Source organism: Puma concolor, chromosome B3 (genome assembly GCF_028749965.1).
Source record: "Puma concolor isolate L17-30 chromosome B3, mPumCon1.1.hap2, whole genome shotgun sequence".
NCBI classification, from domain to species: domain Eukaryota; kingdom Metazoa; phylum Chordata; class Mammalia; order Carnivora; family Felidae; genus Puma; species Puma concolor.
In genome coordinates, this window is record NC_141672.1 from 96,965,244 (window position 1) to 96,986,567 (window position 21,324).

At 42.0% G+C, this 21,324-nt stretch overlaps 1 protein-coding gene across 4 annotated transcripts in view; it reads right to left on the minus strand.

Moving 5' to 3' along the window:
- Positions 1-21,324, minus strand: part of GNB5 (G protein subunit beta 5) — a 61,347-nt gene that overhangs the window by 12,058 nt on the left and 27,965 nt on the right. For all 4 annotated transcript variants that reach the window (XM_086710701.1, XM_086710705.1, XM_086710703.1 and 1 more), the window contains 2 exons: positions 20,435-20,511; positions 14,383-14,515 (listed from right to left, as the gene is read on the minus strand). In XM_086710701.1, coding sequence (XP_086566827.1) covers positions 14,383-14,515; positions 20,435-20,511 — 210 coding nt within the window. The remainder of the gene's footprint in view (positions 1-14,382; positions 14,516-20,434; positions 20,512-21,324) is intronic.

Here is a 21,324-nt window from a genome sequence, read left to right on the forward strand (position 1 = left end):
TCGACAATACTGACACCAAGTAAAAACAACCTAGCTGCTTGCTTCAGGAAATACCTGCTCCTGCAAGATAAGACTGTAAACCAACTCAACAACTTATTTATCAAGACTAACAGCTTGCTCAACAAGACTCACTTCAAGACTCTTACTTTGTGGGGCTCACCAACCCAAAGCTATCAATGTTATAACCAGTCTCCTACGTGGAGAGACCCACCTTAAAATCACCCCGCTTGGACCCCAAAACTCTCCAAGTGTCCTTCCCTGATTTCTTCATTTTGAGATGCTATGGAGATTTTGTCAACTTGGGGTTCTCCCTTGCTGCACTAGGTCTAATAAGCTTGGATAGCTGGATAGCAAGTTTTTCCGAGGATCTCGGCAGACAAGACGATGAGGACTCACAGTGGAGTGAGAAGTGCTGAGGTACAGGCAGGCCCATGGGAGGGGCAATCAACCCATTCTGGCAACATCTGAGCTGATCTTCAAGGATGAGTGAGAGCTGACCAGGTGAAGGGGTGGGGACGGAGGGCATGCAGGTGAAAGCCTATCTCTGCACCAAAGGAGAGGTATGCCTGGTATAGAGTGAGGACTTCAGCCTGTAGGCCAGACCGAGCTGTGGGAAGCAAGAGGGTAAGATCAAAGGCATATTTTAGGGAAATCTAAGACCAGTGCAGCACCCCTCAAGCAGCGTCTGATAAGTGTACTTACAAGTACACAGGCCGGCCTATACTGCGAGAGGAACCCTGCAGTACCTGGGGTGAGGGGTGTTAGGGTTTTAACTTTCGTCACAGCCAGTGTGTGTGAGGCTTGGGCTCTAGCTGAGCATAGCCTCGTGTGGCTGGGAGAAAGGCAGCAGAGATCCCAGGATCACAGCCTCTCAGACCCAGCTGCCCATACTGCAGGGCCCGGGGAAGCTTGTCCTGAGCAGCCAAAGGTTGGGGGATCCACAAGGGCTAAGCTCTGGCTAGCACAGCCTCCTAAGCCCTCCCTTCCTGCTGCTCCCAGGGCCTGAATGAGGTGACAAGACAACACAGGAAGTGGCTCTTGCAGTGAAAGTGCCCACATAGAGAGCCCTCTGTGGGTGGAAATTACTGATGGCTGAGGAAAGCAAATGGGCTCCAGGCTTTAGGAACTGCCAGCATACAGTGCACCCACTGACCGCACTGCACCCCCAAATTCCTTCTGCTGGTGGTGTTCCCGCCTCCTCTCCTTGCTTCCTGTTCTCTTCCCTTTTCTCTTATACCCTGGGCCTAGCACTTAAAAAGAAATTGTGGTTTATATACACAATGGAATACTACTTGGCAATGAGAAAGAATGAAATGTGGCCTTTTGTAGCAATGTGGACGGAACTGGAGAGTGTTATGCCAAGTGAAATAAGTCATACAGAGAAAGACAGATACCATGTGTTCTCACTCTTATGTGGATCCTGAGAAACTTGACAGAAGACCATGGGGGAGGGGAAGAAAAAAAAAGAGAGAGGGAGGGAGCCAAATCATAAGATACTCTTAAAAACTGAGAATAAACTGAGGGTTGATGGGGTGGTGGGAGGGAGGGGAGGGTAGATGAGGGGAGGGTGAGCATTGAGGAGGGCACCTGTCAGGATGAGCACTGGGTGTTGTATGGAAACCAATTTGACAATAAATTTTGTTAAAAAAAAAAAAAAGAATATCTTTTCTCTGCAATTAGGAGAGGAGTGGAATCTATTCCCACCCTAGCCTTGCACCCTCCAGCTGTACTATCTCGGAGCGCGTTTCCTGCCAGGCGGTGTGGGGAGGCCTAGAATCTCCTTGCAGCCAGAAGTCACTTCGGAGCTCTTCCCGGGAGCAAGAGCTGGGTGGGTTCTGAGAGTTCAAGTTTCTTGGGTGTGGCCTCCAAGGCCCTCATCAGAACTCCCACTCAGGGGCAGCTCTCACATTTGGGGAATCTCCGGGGCGCCTGGGTGGCGCAGTCAGTTAAGCGTCCGACTTCAGCCAGGTCACGATCTCGCGGTCCGTGAGTTCGAGCCCCGCGTCGGGCTCTGGGCTGATGGCTCAGAGCCTGGAGCCTGTTTCCGATTCTGTGTCTCCCTCTCTCTCTGTCCCTCGCCCGTTCATGCTCTGTCTCTCTCTGTCCCAAAAATAAATAAACGTTGAAAAAAAAATTTAAAAAAAAAAAAATGGGGAATCTCCAAGGCTGCCAAGCCCCTGCAGCTGTCCATGGGACTCAATCCTCCTTGGCTTCCTTTACGAGGCCCAGGTACACCCGACAAGATGACATAGGCTCGTAAAAGTAACTTATGAGCACACAAGACTTGTGGTCTTAAGACTGGGTCTAAGACCCAGGGTCTTAATTTGGGTACTTACATGTACAATATGCTACAATTCCCTTTCATCCCTCCTGGCCCACATCCATTCCTGTCCTATAGGAAAGGGCCAATAACCTTCATCTTCTTTGGGGCATCCAAACAATCTGCTTTAAACAATTACCTCACTCTAGCTCTTTAATTTGGGAATTTTCGATACCATATTCTTCAATCAAAGAAATGAATAGTTTTTTAAAAGTTAGGAGTAAATCCTTAATAGTAAAAAAAAAAAATATTTAAAAATACTTTTACTATGTTTGTGATCTTCATTATAAGTAAAAATAGAATTTAAAAGCCCAATGGTCATCACGACAAACGCACTAAACAGAACCTCTAACTTGCTGTCAGTCATTTATTCTGGAATGTAGAGATTTTGTAGGTTTAACACCATAGTCTTATACCAGCTCCTTGAGTTTTTCTTTTTCCATCCTTGATCCCCAAAATATAAGGAAGCTTAAGGTTCATTAAGGTACCCCAACCAGGCCATGCATCCGAGTCACCCAGGAAGCTTTGTGTAAATATTAATAATAATAAATAATAAAGTGATAAAACCTAAAATTTATTGATATTTACCAGGGGCCATACTAAGTATTTTATACCAATCACCTCATTTAACCCTCAGAAACCCTTATGAGGGAGGAATTCACTACCATTCTCACTTGCAGGTAAGAAAAACAAAACAGAATAAAACCTTGTTAGGACTGGCCGGTTAGAATACAGTGAAGCCAGGATTTGATCTCAGCTGTCTGACTCTGAGCCAAGACCTTACGTTGCTCTGTCTTCCAGATTGCATCCCCACAGGAATAGCCAGCAGGACCTTCTCTACCTGCTGCTAGCTGCTTGTTAGGAGGAAAGCACTTTCTACCTTACAGATGCCCCATTTAATCCCCACTTCCAGCACCCGTGGCCACACAAAGCGAGGGTGATGGGACACAACCCGAGGGACTTCAGATGCCCGAAGACTCACTGTTCTTGCCTCCCTCTGAGCTCTCCTTCATCCAGACTCAACATCCTGTGTGGCTTTAAGTGGCTTGCTCCTCAGGCCCAAAGACCTCTGGTTCTGGCCACTGCAGCCAGCCCAGGCCACAGCACCCCCTACCGTACAGCTCCTTGAGAATCCTGGTGGTAAGCAACAGGTGCAAACGCTGCATCCTCTGGTCAGCAATGAAAGTTACCTAGTCACCTGGTCTCCCTGCTACAAGCCTCGCATCCCCTGCTGACCTCAGTCAGCTGAAGCTATGGTGGGCCATGGAAGGCTTTAATCTGACTCAGAGGCTCTCCTCATTAAAAGAAACCCAAATCAGGGCTCCTGGATGGCTCCATTGGTTAAGTGTCTGACCCTTGATTTTGGCTCAGGCCATTACCTCACAATTCGTGAGATCGAGCCCCCACCCCGTGTGGGGCTCTGTGCTGACAGAGCAGAGCCTGCTTGGGATTCTCTTTCTCCCCCTCCGTCCCCACTCATGCTCTCTAAAAATAAACAAACATTAAAAAAAAAAAAAAAAAAGAAACCCAAATCTGATGCAGCCCTTGCAAAGGCTCTCTGCCCTTCTCTGGGTCAGCCCATTCAGGGGGTCCTGTGATCTGGCCCTGCCCACCTGTCAGCTGCCTGCCTCCCACTGGGCTGCCCTCACACTTCACTGGCAACACCCTCCCCCTCCAAGGCTGACTCAGGCAACCCTTTGCAGCAAGTTTGTGACCACCCCTCCTGCTCTGAGCTCTCAGCTTCCCCCGCTGTTCAATCACAGATGGTTTCCATGAAGGGCCTGAGAACATAGGACGGTGTCAGCAAGTCCACCCCCAGAACCGGTGGTATCTGGCAATGTGGGTGGTGGGCACCTACTAAGGTTTGCTAAATAGATATGAATGAATAAACTAAGGATCCTTTTATGACTTGTTAAGAAACCTTAGTCAAAGTATTGAAGTTGTATTGTTTTCACCTTGTGGTTTATTCAAAGTAGGAAACATTTACTACTGAAAGCTTTTTCTTTTGGCATCTGTTAAAACAGGAGTGTGAAGTAGGTACAGTGAGGTGTGTAAAGCTCACAGCTATGAGGCTCAGCTGCTCACTGAAGTTCTACTCATGTACAGCAGCTCATGCAAGCACCACTGAGACTGAAAAGATAGGAATTTCTACCCATTCAGAAGGTTCTCTGTTCCACTCCCATGACCACCAAGTCAATTAGAAGAGGATGTTTAATATGATATGCAGTTTATCTCAACTCTGTCATTAATTAGTATCCCTGACTTTCCTCATTGCTGATTAAAAATAAAAATGATAACCAATAAGAAATAACAGGAGCTTCCTCTTAGAGCCAACTGTTGGAGTACACCCATCCAGTTAAGAAAGACATCAGACTAGCAATACTTACATTGCACAAAATAGACTTTAAAACAAAGAGGGGCACCTGGGTGGTTCAGCTGGTTAAGTGTCCAACTCCTGATCTCAGCTCAGGTCATGATCTCACGGTTTGTGAGTTCGAGCCCTGCATCGGGTTCTGCGTTCTCCCCCCTCTCTCTGCCTGTATCCCTCGCACTCTCTTTCTCTCAAAATAAATAAATAAACTTAAAAAATTTTTAAAAATAAAACAAAGACTAATGAAACAAAGAAGGACTTTACATAATGACAAAGGAAAAAAAACAACAAGAAGATATAACAATTGTAAATATCTATGCACCTACATAGGAGCACCTCAATAAATAAAGCAACTATTAACAGACATAAAGGAAGAAATTGACAGTAATATAATAATAATATGGGACTTTTAACACCCCACTTAAATCAATGGATAGATCATCCAGGCAGAAAATGAACCGACAATGGCTTTGAATAACACATCGGACGAGATAGACCTAACATATATATTCAGAATATTCCATTCAAAAACAGTGGAATATACATTGTTTTCAAGTGCACAAAGAACATTCTCCAGAACAAATCACATGCTGGCCACTAAACAAGTCTCAGTAAATTCAGAAAGACTGAAATAATATCATTCATCTTTTCCAAGCACAATGGTATGAAGCTAGAAATCAATCATAAGAAAAAAATCTGGAAAGAACACATGGAGACTAAAAAAAAGGCTACTATATTTAATGGATGGGTCAACTAAGGAATCAAAGAGGAAATTAAAAAATACATGGAAACAAATGAAAATAGAACACAACAGGCCAAAATTGTTGGGATACAGCAAAAACTATTCTAAGAGGGAAAATTATAGCAATCCAGGCATACCTCAAGAATGAAGAAATAGCTCAAATAAACAACTTAATCTTATACCTAAAGGAACTAGAAAAAGAACAAAGTCCAAAGCCAGTAGAAGGAAGGAAATAATAAAAATTAGAGAAGAAGTAAATGACATAGAGACTAAAAAAACAATAGAACACATTGATGAAACCAGGAGCTCGTTCTCTGAAAAGATCAACAAAATTGATAAACCTTTAGCCTCACTCATAAAAAAAAAAAAAGAAAGACAAAATTCAAATAAAATCAGAAATGAAGGAGAAGAAATAAAAACTGACACCAGAAAAACACAAAGGATTTTAAGAGGATGTTATGAAAAATTATATGCTAATGAATTGGATAATCTAGAAGAAATGGATAAATTCTTAGAAACATATAACTTTCCAAAACAGAGTCAGGAAGAAGTAGAAAATTTGAACAAGGGTGCCTGGGTAGTTCAGTCGGTTAAGCGTCTGACTTCAGCTCGGGTCATGATGTCATAGTCCATGGGTTGGGTTCTGTGCTGACAGTTCAGAACCTGGAGACTGCTTCAGATTCTGTGTCTCCCTCTCTCTCTGCCCCTCCCCCACTTGCACTCTGTCTCTGTCTCTCAAAAATAAACATAAAAAAAAACTATTAATAAAGAAATTAAGAAAAAAGAAAATTTGAACAGACTGGTTACTAGTAATGAAATTGAGTTAGTAATAATAATAATAAACAAAAAATCCCAAAAAACAAAAATCCAGGGCCAGATGGATTCACAGGAGAATTTTACCAACTATTTAAAGAAGAGTTAATACCTATTCTTCTCCAACTGTTCCAAAAAATAGAAGAGGAAGGAAAGCTCCAAATTCATTCTACAAAACTAGCATTATCCTGATACCAAAACTAGATAAAGGCACTACAAAAAAAGAAAACCACAGGCCAATATCTCTGATAAACATAGATGCAAAAATCCTCAACAAAATATTAGCAAACTGAAACTGAATCCAACAATATATTTAAAAAAAATCATGATCAAGTAGGATTTATTCCAGAGATCAGGGTGGTTCAATATTCACAAGCCAATCAATATGATACCTGACATTAACAAGAGAGAGGAGGAAAAGCTTATGATCATCTCAGTAGATGAAGAAAAAGCATTTGACAGTCTTCAACATCTATTCATGATACAAACTCTCAACAAAGTAGGCTTAGAGGGAACATACCACAACATAATTAAGGTCATAAGTGAAAAACGCACAGCTAACATCATATTCAAAGGTGTAAAACTGAGAGTTTTTCCTCTAAGATCAGGAACAAGACAGGATGTCCACTCTCAACCTTTTTACTCAACATAGTACTGGAAGTCCCAGCTACAGCAATCAGACAAGAAAAAGAAGGAAAAGGCATCCAAGTTGGTAAGAAAGAAGTTAAACTGTCACTATTTACAGATGACATGAGAGTATATATAGAAAACCCTAAAGACTCTAGCAAAAAAACTAGAACTGATAAATGAATTCAGTAAAGTTGCAGGATACAAACTTAATATACAGAAATCTATTGCATTTCTATACACTAATAGTGAAGCAGCAGAAAGAGAAATTAAGAAAACAATTCCATTCTTAGTCAGTTAAGAATCCAACTCTGCATCCGGCTCAGGTCACGATTTCACAGTTGATGAGTTCGAGCCCCGCATCGGGCTCGGCACTGTCAGTGCAGAGAAAGAAATTACTGCCTATGTTTTCTTCTAGGAATTTTATGTTTTCAGTTCTCCTGTTTAACTCTTTAATCCATTTTGAGTTTATTTTTGTGTATGGTATAAGAAAGTGGTACAGTTTCATTCTTTAACATGTTGCTGTCCAGTTTTCCTAGCACCGTTTTTTTTTTTCCAATATATGAAATTTATTGTCAAATTGGTTTCCATACAACACCCAGTGCTCATCCCAAAAGGTGCCCTCCTCAATACCCATCATCCACCCTCCCCTCCCTCCCACCCCCCATCAACCCTCAGTTTGTTCTCAGTTTTTAGGAGTCTCTTATGCTTTGGCTCTCTCCCACTCTAATCTCTTTTTTTTTTCCCCTTCCCCTCCCCCATGGGTTTCTGTTAAGTTTCTCAGGATCCACATAAAAGTGAAACCATATGGTATCTGTCTTTCTCTGTATGGCTTATTTCATTTAGCATAACACTCTCCAGTTCCATCCACGTTGCTACAAAGGGCCATATTTCATTCTTTCTCATTGCCACGTAGTACTCCATTGTGTATATAAACCACAATTTCTTTATCCATTCATCAGTTGATGGACATTTAGGCTCTTTCCATAATTTGGCTATTGTTGAGAATGCTGCTATAAACATTGGGGTACAAGTGCCCCTGTGCATCAGCACTCCTGTATCCCTTGGGTAAATTCCTAGCAGTGCTATTGCTGGGTCATAAGGTAGGTCTATTTTTAATTTTTTGAGGAACCTCCACACTGTTTTCCAGAGTGGCTGCACCAATTTGCATTCCCACCAACAGTGCAAGAGGGTTCCCGTTTCTCCACATCCTCTCCAGCATCTATAGTCTCCTGATGTGTTCATTTTGGCCACTCTGACTGGCGTGAGGTGATACCTGAGTGTGGTTTTGATGTGTATTTCCCTGATGAGGGGCGACGTTGAGCATCTTTTCATGTGCCTGTTGGCCATCCGGATGTCTTCTTTAGAGAAGTGTCTATTCATGTTTTCTGCCCATTTCTTCACTGGGTTATTTGTTTTTCGGGTGTGGAGTTTGGTGAGCTCTTTATAGACTTTGGATACTAGCCCTTTGTCTGATATGTCATTTGCAAATATCTTTTCCCATTCTGTTGGTTGCCTTTTAGTTTCGTTGGTTGTTTCCTTTGCTGTGCAGAAGCCTTTTATCTTCATAAGGTCCCAGTAATTCATTTTTGCTTTTAATTCCCTTGCCTCTGGGGATGTGTCAAGTAAGAGATTGCTACAGCTGAGGTCAGAGAGGTCTTTTCCTGCTTTCTCCTCTAGGGTTTTGATGGATTCCTGTCTCACAATCAGATCCTTTATCCATTTTGAGTTTATTTTTGTGAATGGTGTGAGAAAGTGGTCTAGTTTCAACCTTCTGCATGTTGCTGTCCAGTTCTCCCAGCACCATTTGTTAAAGAGACTGTCTTTTTTCCACTGGATGTTCTTTCCTGCTTTGTCAAAGATTAGTTGGCCATACGTTTGTGGGTCTAGATCTGGGGTTTCTATTCTATTCCATTGGTCTATGTGTCTGTTTTTGTGCCAATACCATGCTGTCTTGATGATTACAGCTTTGTAGTAGAGGCTAAAGTCTGGGATTGTGATGCCTCCTGCTTTGGTCTTCTTCAAAATTACTTTGGCTATTCGGGGACTTTTGTGGTTCCATATGAATTTTAGGATTGCTTGTTCTAGTTTCGAGAAGAATGCTGGTGCAATTTTGATTGGGATTGTATTGAATGTGTAGATAGCTTTGGGTAGTATTGACATTTTGACAATATTTATTCTTCCAATCCATGAGCACGGAATGTTTTTCCATTTCTTTATATCTTTTCAATTTCCTTCATAAGCTTTCTATAGTTTTCAGAATACAGATCTTTTACAACTTTGGTTAGATTTATCCCTAGGTATTTTATGCTTCTTGGTGCAATTGTGAATGGGATCAGTTTCTTTATTTGTCTTTCTGTTGCTTCATTATTAGTGTATAAGAATGCAACTGATTTCTGTACATTGATTTTGTATCCTGCAACTTTGTTAAATTCATGTATCAGTTCTAGCAGACTTTTGGTGGAGTCTATCGGATTTTCCATGTATAATGTCATGTCATCTGCGAAAAGTGAAAGCTTAACTTCATCTTTGCCAATTTTGATGCCTTTGATTTCCTTTTGTTGTCTGATTGCTGATGCTAGAACTTCCAACACTATGTTAGACAACAGCGGTGAGAGTGGACATCCCTGTCGTGTTCCTGATCTCAGGGAAAAAGCTCTCAGTTTTTCCCCATTGAGGATGATGTTAGCTGTGGGCTTTTCATAAATGGCTTTTATGATGTTTAAGTATGATCCTTCTATCCTGACTTTCTCGAGGGTTTTTATTAAGAAAGATTGCTGAATTTTGTGAAATGTCTTTTCTGCATCGATTGACAGGATCATATGGTTCTTATCTTTTCTTTTATTAATGTGATGTATCACGTTGATTGATTTGCGAATGTTGAACCAGCCCTGAAGCCCAGGAATGAATCCCACTTGATCATGGTGAATAATTCTTTTTATATGCTGTTGAGTTCGATTTGCTAGTATCTTATTGAGAATTTTTGCATCCATATTCATCAGGGATATTGGCCTGTAGTTCTCTTTTTTTACTGGGTCTCTGTCTGGTTTAGGAATCAAAGTAATACTGGCTTCATTCAATGAGTCTGGAAGTTTTCCTTCCCTTTCTATTTCTTGGAATAGCTTGAGAAGGATACATATTATCTCTGCTTTCAACGTCTGGTAGAACTCCCCTGGGAAGCCATCTGGTCCTGGACTCTTATTTGTTGGGAGATTTTTGATGATTCAATTTCTTCGCTGGTTATGGGTCTGTTCAAGCTTTCTATTTCCTCCTGATTGAGTTTTGGAAGTGTGTGGGTGTTTAGGAATTTGTCCATTTCTTCCAAGTTGTCCAGACTGTTGGCATAGAATTTTTCATAGTATTCCCTGATAGTTGTTTGTATCTCTGAGGGATTGGTTGTAATAATTCCATTTTCATTCATGATTTTATCTATTTGGATCATCTCCCTTTTCTTTTTGAGAAGCCTGGCTAGAGGTTTATCAATTTTGTTTATTTTTTCAAAAAACCACCTCTTGGTTTCGTTGATCTGCTCTACAGTTTTTTTAGATTCTATATTGTTTATTTCTGCTCTGATCTTTATTATTTCTCTTCTTCTGCTGGGTTTAGGCTGCCTTTGCTGTTCTGTTTCTATTTCCTTTAGGTGTGCTGTTAGATTTTGTATTTGGGGTTTTTCTTGTTTCTTGAGATAGGCCTGGATTGCAATGTATTTTCCTCTCAGGACTGCCTTTGCTGCATCCCAAAGCATTTGGATTGTTGTATTTTCATTTTCGTTTGTTTCTATATATTTTTTAATTTCTTCTCTAATTGCCTGGTTGACCCACTTATTCTTTAGTAGGGTGTTCTTTAACCTCCATGCTTTTGGAGGTTTTCCAGACTTTTTCCTGTGGTTGATTTTTAAGCTTCATAGCATTGTGGTCTGAAAGTATGCATGGTATGATTTCAATTCTTATAAACTTATGAAGGGCTGTTTTGTGACCCAGTATGTGATCTATCTTGGAGAATGTTCCATGTGCACTCGAGAAGAAAGTATATTCTGTTGCTTGGGATGCAGAGTTCTAAATATATCTGTCAAGTCCATCTGATCCAATGTACCATTTGGGGCCCTTGTTTCTTTATTGACCGTGTGTCTAGATGATCTATCCATTTCTGTAAGTGGAGTGTTAAAGTCCCCTGCAATTACCACATTCTTATCAATAAGGTTGCTTATGTTTGTGAGTAATTGTTTTATATATTTGGGGGCTCCCGTATTCGGCGCATAGACATTTATAATTGTTAGCTCTTCCTGATGGATAGACCCTGTAATTATTCTATAATGCCCTTCTTCATCTCTTGTTACAGCCTTTAAAGTCTAGTTTGTCTGATATAAGTATGGCTACACCAGCTTTCTTTTGACTTACAGTAGCATGATACATAGTTCTCCATCCCCTCACTCTCAATCTGAAGGTGTCCTAAGGTCTAAAATGAGTCTCTTGTAGACAGCAAATAGATAGGTCTTGTTTTTTCATCCATTCTGATACCCTATGTCTTTTGGTTGGTGCATTTAGTCTATTTACATTCAGTGTTATTATAGAAAGATATGGGTTTAGAGTCATTGTGATGTCTGTAGGTTTCATGTTTGTAGCAATATCGCTGGTACTTTGTCTCACAGGATCCCCCTTAGGATCTCTTGTAGGGCTGGTTTAGTGGTGACGAATTCCTTCAGTTTTTGTTTGTTTGGGAAGATCTTTATCTCTCCTTCTATTCTAAATGACAGATTTGCTGGATAAAGGATTCTTGGGTGCATATTTTTTCGGTTCATCACATGGAAGATTTCCTGCCATTCCTTTCTGGCCTGCCAAGTTTCAGTAGAGAGATCGGTCACAAGTCTTATAGGTCTCCCTTTATATGTTAGAGCACGTTTATCTCTAGCTGCTTTCAAAATTTTCTCTTTATCCTTGTATTTTGCCAGTTTCACTATGATATGTCGGGCAGAAGATCGATTCAAGTTATGTCTGAAGGGAGTTCTCTGTGCCTCTTGGATTTCAATGCCTTTTTCCTTCCCCAGATCAGGGAAGTTCTCAGCTATTATTTCTTCAAGTACACCTTCAGCACCTTTCTCTCTCTCTTCCTCCTCTGGAATACCAATTATGCATAGATTATTTCTCTTTAGTGCATCACTTAGTTCTCTAATTTTCCCCTTATACCTCTGGATTTTTTTAATCTTTTTCTCAGCTTCCTCTTTTTCCATAATTTTATCTTCTAGTTCACCTATTCTCTCCTCTGCCTCTTCAATCTGAGCCATGGTCATTTCCATTTTATTCTGCAGCTCGTTTATAGCATTTTTTAGCTCCTCCTGACTGTTTCTTAGTCCCTTGATCTCTGTAGCAATAGATTCTCTGCTGTCCTCTATACTGTTTTCAAGCCCAGGGATTAATTTTATGACTATTATTCTAAATTCACTTTCTGTTATATTGTTTAAATCGTTTTTGATCAGTTCGTTAGCTGTTGTTATTTCCTGGAGATTCTTTTGAGAGAAATTCTTCTGTTTCATCATTTTGGATAGTCCCTAGAGTGGTGCAGAACTGCAGGGCACTTCCCCTGTGCTGTCTTGAATAACTTGCGTTGGTGGGCAGGGCCACAGTCAGACCTGATGTCTGCCCCCAGCCCACCGCTGGGGCCACAGTTGGTGGCCCTTCTCTTCCCCTCTCCTAGGGGCGGGATTCACTGTGGGGTGGCGTGGCCCATCTGGGCTACTTGCACACTGCCAGGCTTGTGATGCTGGGGATCTGGCCTATTAGCTGGGGTGGATCTGCAAGGTGCACAGGGGTGGGAGCGGCAGGCTCAGCTTGCTTATCCTTCAGAGGTCCGCTTCGGGAGGGGCCCTGTGGCACCAGGAGGGAGTCGCCAGAGGGATGGATTCGCAAAAGCACAGCGTTGGGTGTTTGTGCGGTGCAAGCAAGTTCTGTGTCGGGAACTGGTTCCTTTTGGGATTTTGGCTGGGGGGTGGGCGAGGGAGATACCATGTCGAGCGCCTTTGTTCATTGCCAAGGTGAGCTCTGTCGTCCGGGGCTCAACAACTCTCCCTCCCGTTGTCCTCCAGCCCTCCCGTTCTCCGAGCAGAGTTGTTAGCTTATAACCTTCCAGACGTCAAGTCCTGCTTGCTGTCAGAACACACTCCGCCCGGCCCCTCCGCTTTTGCAAACCAGACTCAGGGGCTCTGCTTGGCCGGCGAGCCGCCCCTCCGCCCCGGCTCCCTCTGGCCAGTCCGTGTAGCACGCACCGCCTCACCGCCCTTCCTACCCTCTTCCGTGGGCCTCTCATCTGCGCTTGGCTCTGGAGACTCGGTTCTGCTAGTCTTCTGGCGGTTTTCTGGGTTATTTAGGCAGGTGTAGGTGGAATCTAAGTGATCAGCAGGATGCGGTGAGCCCAGCGTCCTCCTACGCCGCCATCTTCCCAACCGCCAAATCTCCCTAGCACCATTTGTTAAAGACACTGTCTTTTCCCCCATTGTATATTCTTACCTGCTTTGCTGTAGATTGACCATACAAGTGTGGATGGATTTTTGGACTCTATTCTGTTCCATCGACCTATGCATCTATTTTCGTGCCAGGACCATACTGTTTTGATTACTACAGTTTGTAGTATATCTTGAAATCTAGGATTGTGATACCTCCAGTTTTGTTCTTCTTTCTCAAGATTTCTTTGGCTATTTGGGGTCTTTTGTGGTTCCATATAAGTTTTAGGATTGTTCTAGTTCTCTCAAAAATGTTGTTGGTATTTTAATAGAAATTGTATTAAATCTGTAGATTGCTTTTGGTAGAATGGATATTTTAACAATATTGGGTCTAGAGAATGGAATGTGTTTCCATTTGTTTGTGTCATCTTCAGTTTTTTCATCAATGTTTTATAGTTTTCAGAGTATAGAGCTTTCACCTCCTTGGTTAAGTTATTCCTAGGTATTTTATTCTTTTTGATGTAATTGTAAATGAAATGGTTTTATTTTTAAGTTTATTTATGTATTTTGAGAGAGTGTGCATGAGTGAGGGAGGGGGCAGAGGGGGAGAGAAAGACAGAATCCCAAACAGTCTCCACACTCGGTGCCGAGACCTATGCAGGGCTCAATCCCACAACCCTGGGATCACAACCTGAGCCGAAATCAAGAGTTGGACGCTCAACTGACTGAGCCACCCAGGCGTCCTTCAAAAAACAGACTCTTAATGCAGAGAACAAACTGGCGGTTGCCAGAGGGGAGGGAGGTGGTGAGGGATGGGGTGAAATAAAGGGGATTAAGAGCACACTTATCATAATGAGCAATGGGAAATGCATAGAACTGATGAATCGCTATATGTACATCTGAAATATAACACTGTATGTTAATTATACTTGAACAAGATGATAATAAAAATAACAGTAACAATAACAGTAATAATGATAGAGGACACTGGAAAGCTTCCTCTCCTCTCCTTCTTAGTCCTCTGCCACTTCCCCTGCTCTCCACTAGGCTGCCCCACCACATGGCCGTTTACTTACTTGCATGTCTGAGTTGGTGAAGCTGCAGGCAGACAGGTAGTTGGTATGCATAGCGACTGACTTCTTTTTGGCAGCCATGTTTTCATTTTTGTCAAATGTCAGTGGATACACAGAACACTTATTATCCAAACCACTAGCATGGAAAGAAAGAAGTGTCAAATGCTAATATAGGGCAATAGAATACATATATACATTCTCATGCACATGCGCTTTTTCAAAATGTTTCCCTTTGGCAGCATCATATATTGTAAACTTTCCCCCAACTTTTACTTGGAAGATTTTCAGATGTACAGTAAAATTGAAAGAAAAATATGACAATGAACACCCAGATCCCCTGACTTATGTTTAGTAACTTTGGTTTTGCCATATTTGTAGGAGCAAATTCTGAACCATTTGAAGGGAAGTGCAGACGTGACATGTTACATCTAAATACTTCAATTTGCAAATATACATCTTCTATAAAACATTCTCCTAGGTGGCCACTAAATCATTATCACGTTTAGAAAACTAACACAAATTCCCTAACACCGTGCAAGAGGCCATCTGTATTCAATCTTCCCCAATTGCCCCCAAGATCCAGGGCCCAAGCAAGGTTCAGATATTGCACTGTTTTTTCTATCTTTTTAAGATCCTTTAATTTAATTTTTTAAACGTTTATTTTTGAGAGAGAGAGAGGGAGAGAGGCAGAGACAGACAGAGATAGAATTGGAAGCAGGCTCAGGCTCTGAGCTGTCAGCACAGAGCCCAATGTGGGATTCAAACTCACGAGCTGTGAGATCATGACCTGAGCCAAAGTTGGACGTTTAACCTAATGAGCCACCCAGGCACCCCTAAGATCTTTTAATTTAGAACAGACCCTCTACCTCTTTTTTGTTGTTGTTCATGACAAGAGATCTTAGGCCAAGTGTTTTATAGAATGTCACATACAATCTGGACTTGTCACATTGTTTCTTTGCTTTTTTCAAAATTTATTGAGCGAGACAGCTTAAGCGGGGGGAAGGGCAGAGAGAGGGGGACAGAGTATCCGAAGTGGGCTCTGTGCCGACAGGCTGACAGCAGTGAGCCTGATGTGGGGCTCCAACTCACGAACTGCGAGATCATGACCTGAGCTGAAGGTGGATGCTCAACTGACTGAGCCACCCAGGTGCTCCACATTGTTTCTTAATGGCTATTTTCAAGTATAACTTTTTTTGGCAATAATAGTATAAAGGTGACATTGTGTTCTTATTTCTTACTGCTTCACTTCAGAGGTTTGTGATGCCTCTTGTCTTAAAATTGGTGATGCCAACTTTGATGACTTGGTCAAAGCATTATATCTTTCCGTGGTAAATGTGACTTGTTTATAATTAGTAATAGTTTGGGTTTGACACTTCAAGACCATGTGAATATCCTGCTTTCCAACAACCTTTCATGCAATGGCTTCAGCAAGACTATGCTTGTTTGAATCAAATATTACTTTAGGGGTACAAAAGGGTGACCTTCTGATTTGATCATTCCTAAGAAATGGATTCCTTTTTCTCTTCAACTCTGTTATAATCCATTACTATCACTATTCCATGTGATGCTCAAATTGTCCCAAATTTGGACAGTGGGGGCCCCTTCAAGCAGCTCCTGTTTCCTTTTGATAGGACTCCAATGGTCCTTGAATATTTTCTTGCTTTCTGGAACAAGAAAATCCCCGAGGCTCTAAAGAGGCCTTCCTTTCCTGTCCCAGACCTAAATCAGCCTTACTCCAAGGAGCCCTGCTTCCTTTTAGTGGGGAATGATGTTTAGTAGCTCTCTTCTAAGGCCCTGGGGATGCTAGGGTGTCCCTTAGCCTTTCCAGCTGCTCAAAGCGGCAGGTGTGGACTTGGGAAGTCTATTACCAGTAATTCATAAGCTTGTGGGTAAGAATGATTTGCAGTTAGGCTGTGCCATTGAACCAACATGCTGTGGACCATGGGCTTCCCCAGACCTCAGGGTGGAAGGCTTTCTCCCATGCTGAGGCTTCAGAGTAGTTTCTGTAGCTCTGTTGGGATACTTATTATTTAGAGTTATTTGCACTATGAGAAGCAGAGAAGCTTGCAGTGTGATGCATCTGGTGTTGAATCTCTGGTTTAGTATCTAACTCATTTTGTAATCTTGCTTATGTTTGTTAAGGTTCTCTGAGCCTTAGTTTCCTCAACTATAAAATGGAGTGGATGCCACCCACCTTTTACAAGGGGCTGTTGTGAAGAAGCATAAAGAGTTCAGAATGGCTCTAGACATATGATAGAGGCTCAGTAAGTGGTCATAATTGTTATCTTTATATTCTACTTGGTTGGAGGCAGGCACTATGTTTGTTTATTTATTTATTTTGAGAGAGAGAGAGAGAGAGAGAGAGAGCACATGTGGGCAGAGAGACGGAGAATCCCAAGCAGGCTCTGCATTGTCAGCACAGAACCCGAGGTCCGGCTCGATCCCAAGAACCGCGAGATCATGACCTCAGCTGAAATCAAGAGTGGGACGTTTAACTGAGCCACCCAGGTGCCCCTATCCTATTCATCTTTAAATTCCTCAGGACACTCAGTCCAGTGCCTTGTGAACAGTTGTTCATATCAAGTGTACAATTCCTGAGTGAAGTCTTCTTGGGGATCTGGCTTTCAAATAAAAAAAAAAACTTATATATAAATAAAATCAATTAACACATTTTTTTTTGAGAAGAGGATTGTGTCAATACTGTTAGAGTTTAGCTTTTAAGTTTGGAAGCAACTAAGAAATAGACCCACAAGTAAGGCAGATGGAGATAAAAATATCCCCATTATTCCCTAAAAAAAAATTGAGAATGTGGCAGAGATGTGGGTCTGTGTGATCACGGAGTTACAGGGGTGTCACAAAGCCACAGTCGAGAAACATCTCATTAGATCATCACTAGAAAGGCAAGTTAATTGCGGTGGCTCTTGGCAGTTCTAAGGAAGGTCTGAGCAAGGGAGATGGTGCTTTTGTCTACGATGGGGATTCAGTCTCTCAGTTTCATTTTTAATGCTCTCTCCTCATCCAGTGGACCCCATATTTTACATATTTGTTAATATTTCACCAAAAGTTACACCTTGAACTACCTCCACTTCTGTTTCATAACAAGGTGCGAGGCAGCCAGTGCAGGTGCTGACCAGCTACCATATGCCAGGGCTGGGAAACAGATGTGACTGAGATTAAGGCACCAGCCATCCCTCCTCTCTGAGCTTTTTCTCTCTGCCAGGCTGTCACCACAAATGTGTCCACCTGGGCCTTGTAAAATTGTTCTCTTCCCTGCCTGGCCCTCATCCTCATGGACATGTTCCCACTGGGTTCCATTTAGTGAGGGTTCAAATAAGACATATCGGAGAGAATCATTTTCTAAACTACTGTGAAAGACCTTGTTCACTATGTTATTATATCCATTGCATATTGCAGAAGGATCTACCCAACATATTCTTTTTGTAATGTAGAACCAGCTAGTAGCTCAGTGTCAAATACTGAGAAATCATGTAACTCACCCAACTCTATGTATCTGCTAACATCAATGCCCAGTTAGAAACATATTACTCCAGGGTTTTTTAAAATGCAGAATATTTATTATTCCTAATGAGAAAGAACTGATCTTACCTAATGAGAGGTTGGCTTTTGCCTTCAGCTACTGGGAGGTCATCTCTGAGTCCCAGGAATGGCCTGTCTGATGGGAGCAGTTCTGGCCAATAGTCTTAACAGTGTGATTTCTGGTGGGGGCTTTAGGAGATGCACTGTGACTTCCAATCTCTGTCAGTTCTGACCTCCTCTGGAGGAACTAGAAACTGAAGGTATTAGTCTAAACCTCGAGGACACACTGGAGACTGAGGGTCAGCCACATGGGGAGTATGTGATTGAGCCCCAGTAAAAACTCTGGACACCAGAGGCTCAGAGGAGTTTCCCTGGTTGATAATACTCTGCGTATCATCACACATGGTGGCCAGGAGGAGGTGATGCCATCTGTGACTCCACAGGGAGGGGACACCTGGAAGTTCCAGGTTTGGACCCCTCCTGGACTCTGCCCTATGCACCTCTTTCTTTGGCTCTAATTTGTATCCTTTCACTGTGAGCCTAAGTATAGCACTTCCCAGAGTTCTGTGATTGTTCTAGAAAATTTTCAAACCTGAGAATGGTTGTGGGGACTCTCAAATTTGTGGCTGGTATCTGAAGGGACAGAAGTCTTATGGGGACTGTGCCTTCTAACTGTCCAGCTGGCTGAACTCCTTTGTACTTACCTGAAAGTGTGTGTGTGTGTGTGTGTGTGTGTGTGTGTGTGTGTATGCATACACATATATAAAGTTTTATATATATAGCATATAGATAAATGTTTTATATATATGACATATATAAATAGCTACACACACACACACACACACATATATATATAAATCACATATGTATGTGTCTTTTATTGTGCTTACCTCAAACCATTTCAAGAAGTAAATGGAAATGAATTTTATATAAATATTACCATTCAGTTATAAGATGGAAATACAACTTACTTTTGAATTATTTAAATAATTAGAAAATATGAAATACGTGTGTGTGACCATGGGTTCCAAAGGCACACAGGGTCTTGGCAAATGGAGAGTTAATGGAAAGATGCCCCCAAACAGCCACCCAAAGGGAGGGACATTGGGGATGAGCACTGGTGTGACCCTGGCTGGAGAACGCTCCAAACTTTTTGTTTCAAGGCCAAGGATTTTCACTTTTGAAATAAAACTATTTTCTCCTGATTATAAAAATAACATACACTTATTTTTAAAACTTGAAAATAGAGAAAACTATTTTAAAAAACCCATAGTCCTATCATCCACAAAGAACTGCTACTGGACTTTCTGGTATAGTTCATCACAGACATGTGATTGCCTCTTTCCTAACATGGCTGGACTCCTACTGTAGAAATACTTTGAATGGTTCCAGAACCGTTTAAGACAGGGAAAGGGAATTGGGTTGGTTGCAGTCCTCAGTGCCAACTCTGTTAAACTGAGCTCCAGGAGAATAGGGAATAAAACAGTCTTCCTAGCCACCTGGATGCTCTTTTTTTTTTTTTTAAGTTTATTTATTTATTTTGAGAGAAAACCAGTGGGGAAGAGGCAGAGAGAGAGGGGGACAGAGGATCTGAAGCGGGCTCTGTGCTGACAGCAGTGAGCCCAATGTAGGGCTCAAACTCATGAGCCATGAGATCATGACCTGAGCTGAAGTTGAACGCTCAACCAACTAAGCCACCCAGGCTTCCTGGATGCTCTTTTCACTTACTATAATTAAGAAGTTTTCTTTTTGATGGTTGTATAAAATATTTCCTTCAATTCATGTACCGCAATTCACTTAACAATTTCCTTTTTTGGACATACTGTTCTTCCCTACTTGACCCTATTTTTGCTTTATTTTAAATAACACTACAATAAATATTATCACTCATGTGGCTTTTCTATATTATGGATCATTCCTTTCGAACAAAGTTCTTAGATGTGGCATCATTAGGATCAAAGGTTACAAATTTTTGTTTTTTGGTTTTAAAAATTTTTTTTAATGTTTATTTATTTTTGAGAGAGAGACAGAGTGCAAGCAGGGGAGGGGCAGAGAAAGAGGGAGACATAGAGTCCAAAGCAGGCTCCAGGCTCTGAGCTGTCAGCACGGAGCCCAATGCGGGGCTCCAACTCGCGAACTGTGAGATCATGACCTAAGCTGAAGTCGGACGGTCAACCAACTGAGCCACCCAGGTGCCCCAAAGGTTATAAATTTTTCAAGGCTTCTTTCATATTACCAATAAGTTTTCCAAAATGTCTACACCAATTTCCAGTCCCTACCAACAGCATTTGAGAGTAGAGGCGGGCAGGTTTGAAACTGAAATGACTGTCAGTCTGTAGTGAAAATAATTATGAAAGAGATTTTTATAGTTTCTTTTTTGATAAAGTTCAGGGAGGAAGTTAACACATTACTTAACCAGTAAATAACAAAAACAAGTTTTTGTGTGTTTGTTTTTGCCCATCGAACGGTGTTTTATGGCTAACAGGACATCTGAAAAGCTGCTGTGGCCCCTACTCACCCGCATGCAATGGCGCATCCTGATGGGGCATACGCACAAGCCATCACCCACGTGCAGGGCATAGTGACCGCGTGCTCCTGAAACACAGTACGCCAGGTTCATAGAAGGAACGAGAAGCGTTTCTACACACATGTATTAACCTTTAGTTTTCACAAAATGAAACAATTCAGGTTCCTGCTCAATTCCATTACAGCTTCAAAGAGCAGTGATGTGAGGTGACGATCAGCTGGAGACTGACGAAGAGACTCAGCTCCCCCATAATCAGCTGAACAGTATGTCGTATATTCGGAAAGCTAAAAATCTCAACCAGCAAAACAATATTCTTAATGTTTTACTTACTTCTTAATGGTGTACTCCCCTCGTTCTTGTGAATGAATATTGGAGCTCATTTTCTTTGAAAGGTCAGTCTGAATTTCACTGCAGTTATATTCTTCAACCTATTTACTCAAATTCCCCCATTTTCAAAATCTATTCTTAAATGATTCAACATGTATGTCATATGTGTCTCCTTGTGAGTGTACGACAGCCGCTGGGCCCTGTGGGGCCTGAAACCATTCCTGGGAAGGTGTGAGTGGGGGCAGGTGTGCACAGGGTGATGCTGAGTTGTGCTCACAGATAACACAGAACCCGTAACATGGAAGCTATGAGAACAAGACGTAGCAGTTCCTGCTCCTGGCTCCTGCATTCTCCTGCATGTAGACAGGCAAACAAGAAAGCCACGATTCAAAACTTTCTAAATTTGTGGTCTTATTTCCATGACAGGCCCTGGTCCTGGTTCCAACACCAGCAAGACGTGCGGCCTCATGTAGCCCTGCCATTTGTCCTCCCTCAGTCTCTCCCCATCTGTGAAGGGAGAGGATGGGACTAGATGATTCCTAAAGTACATGTGA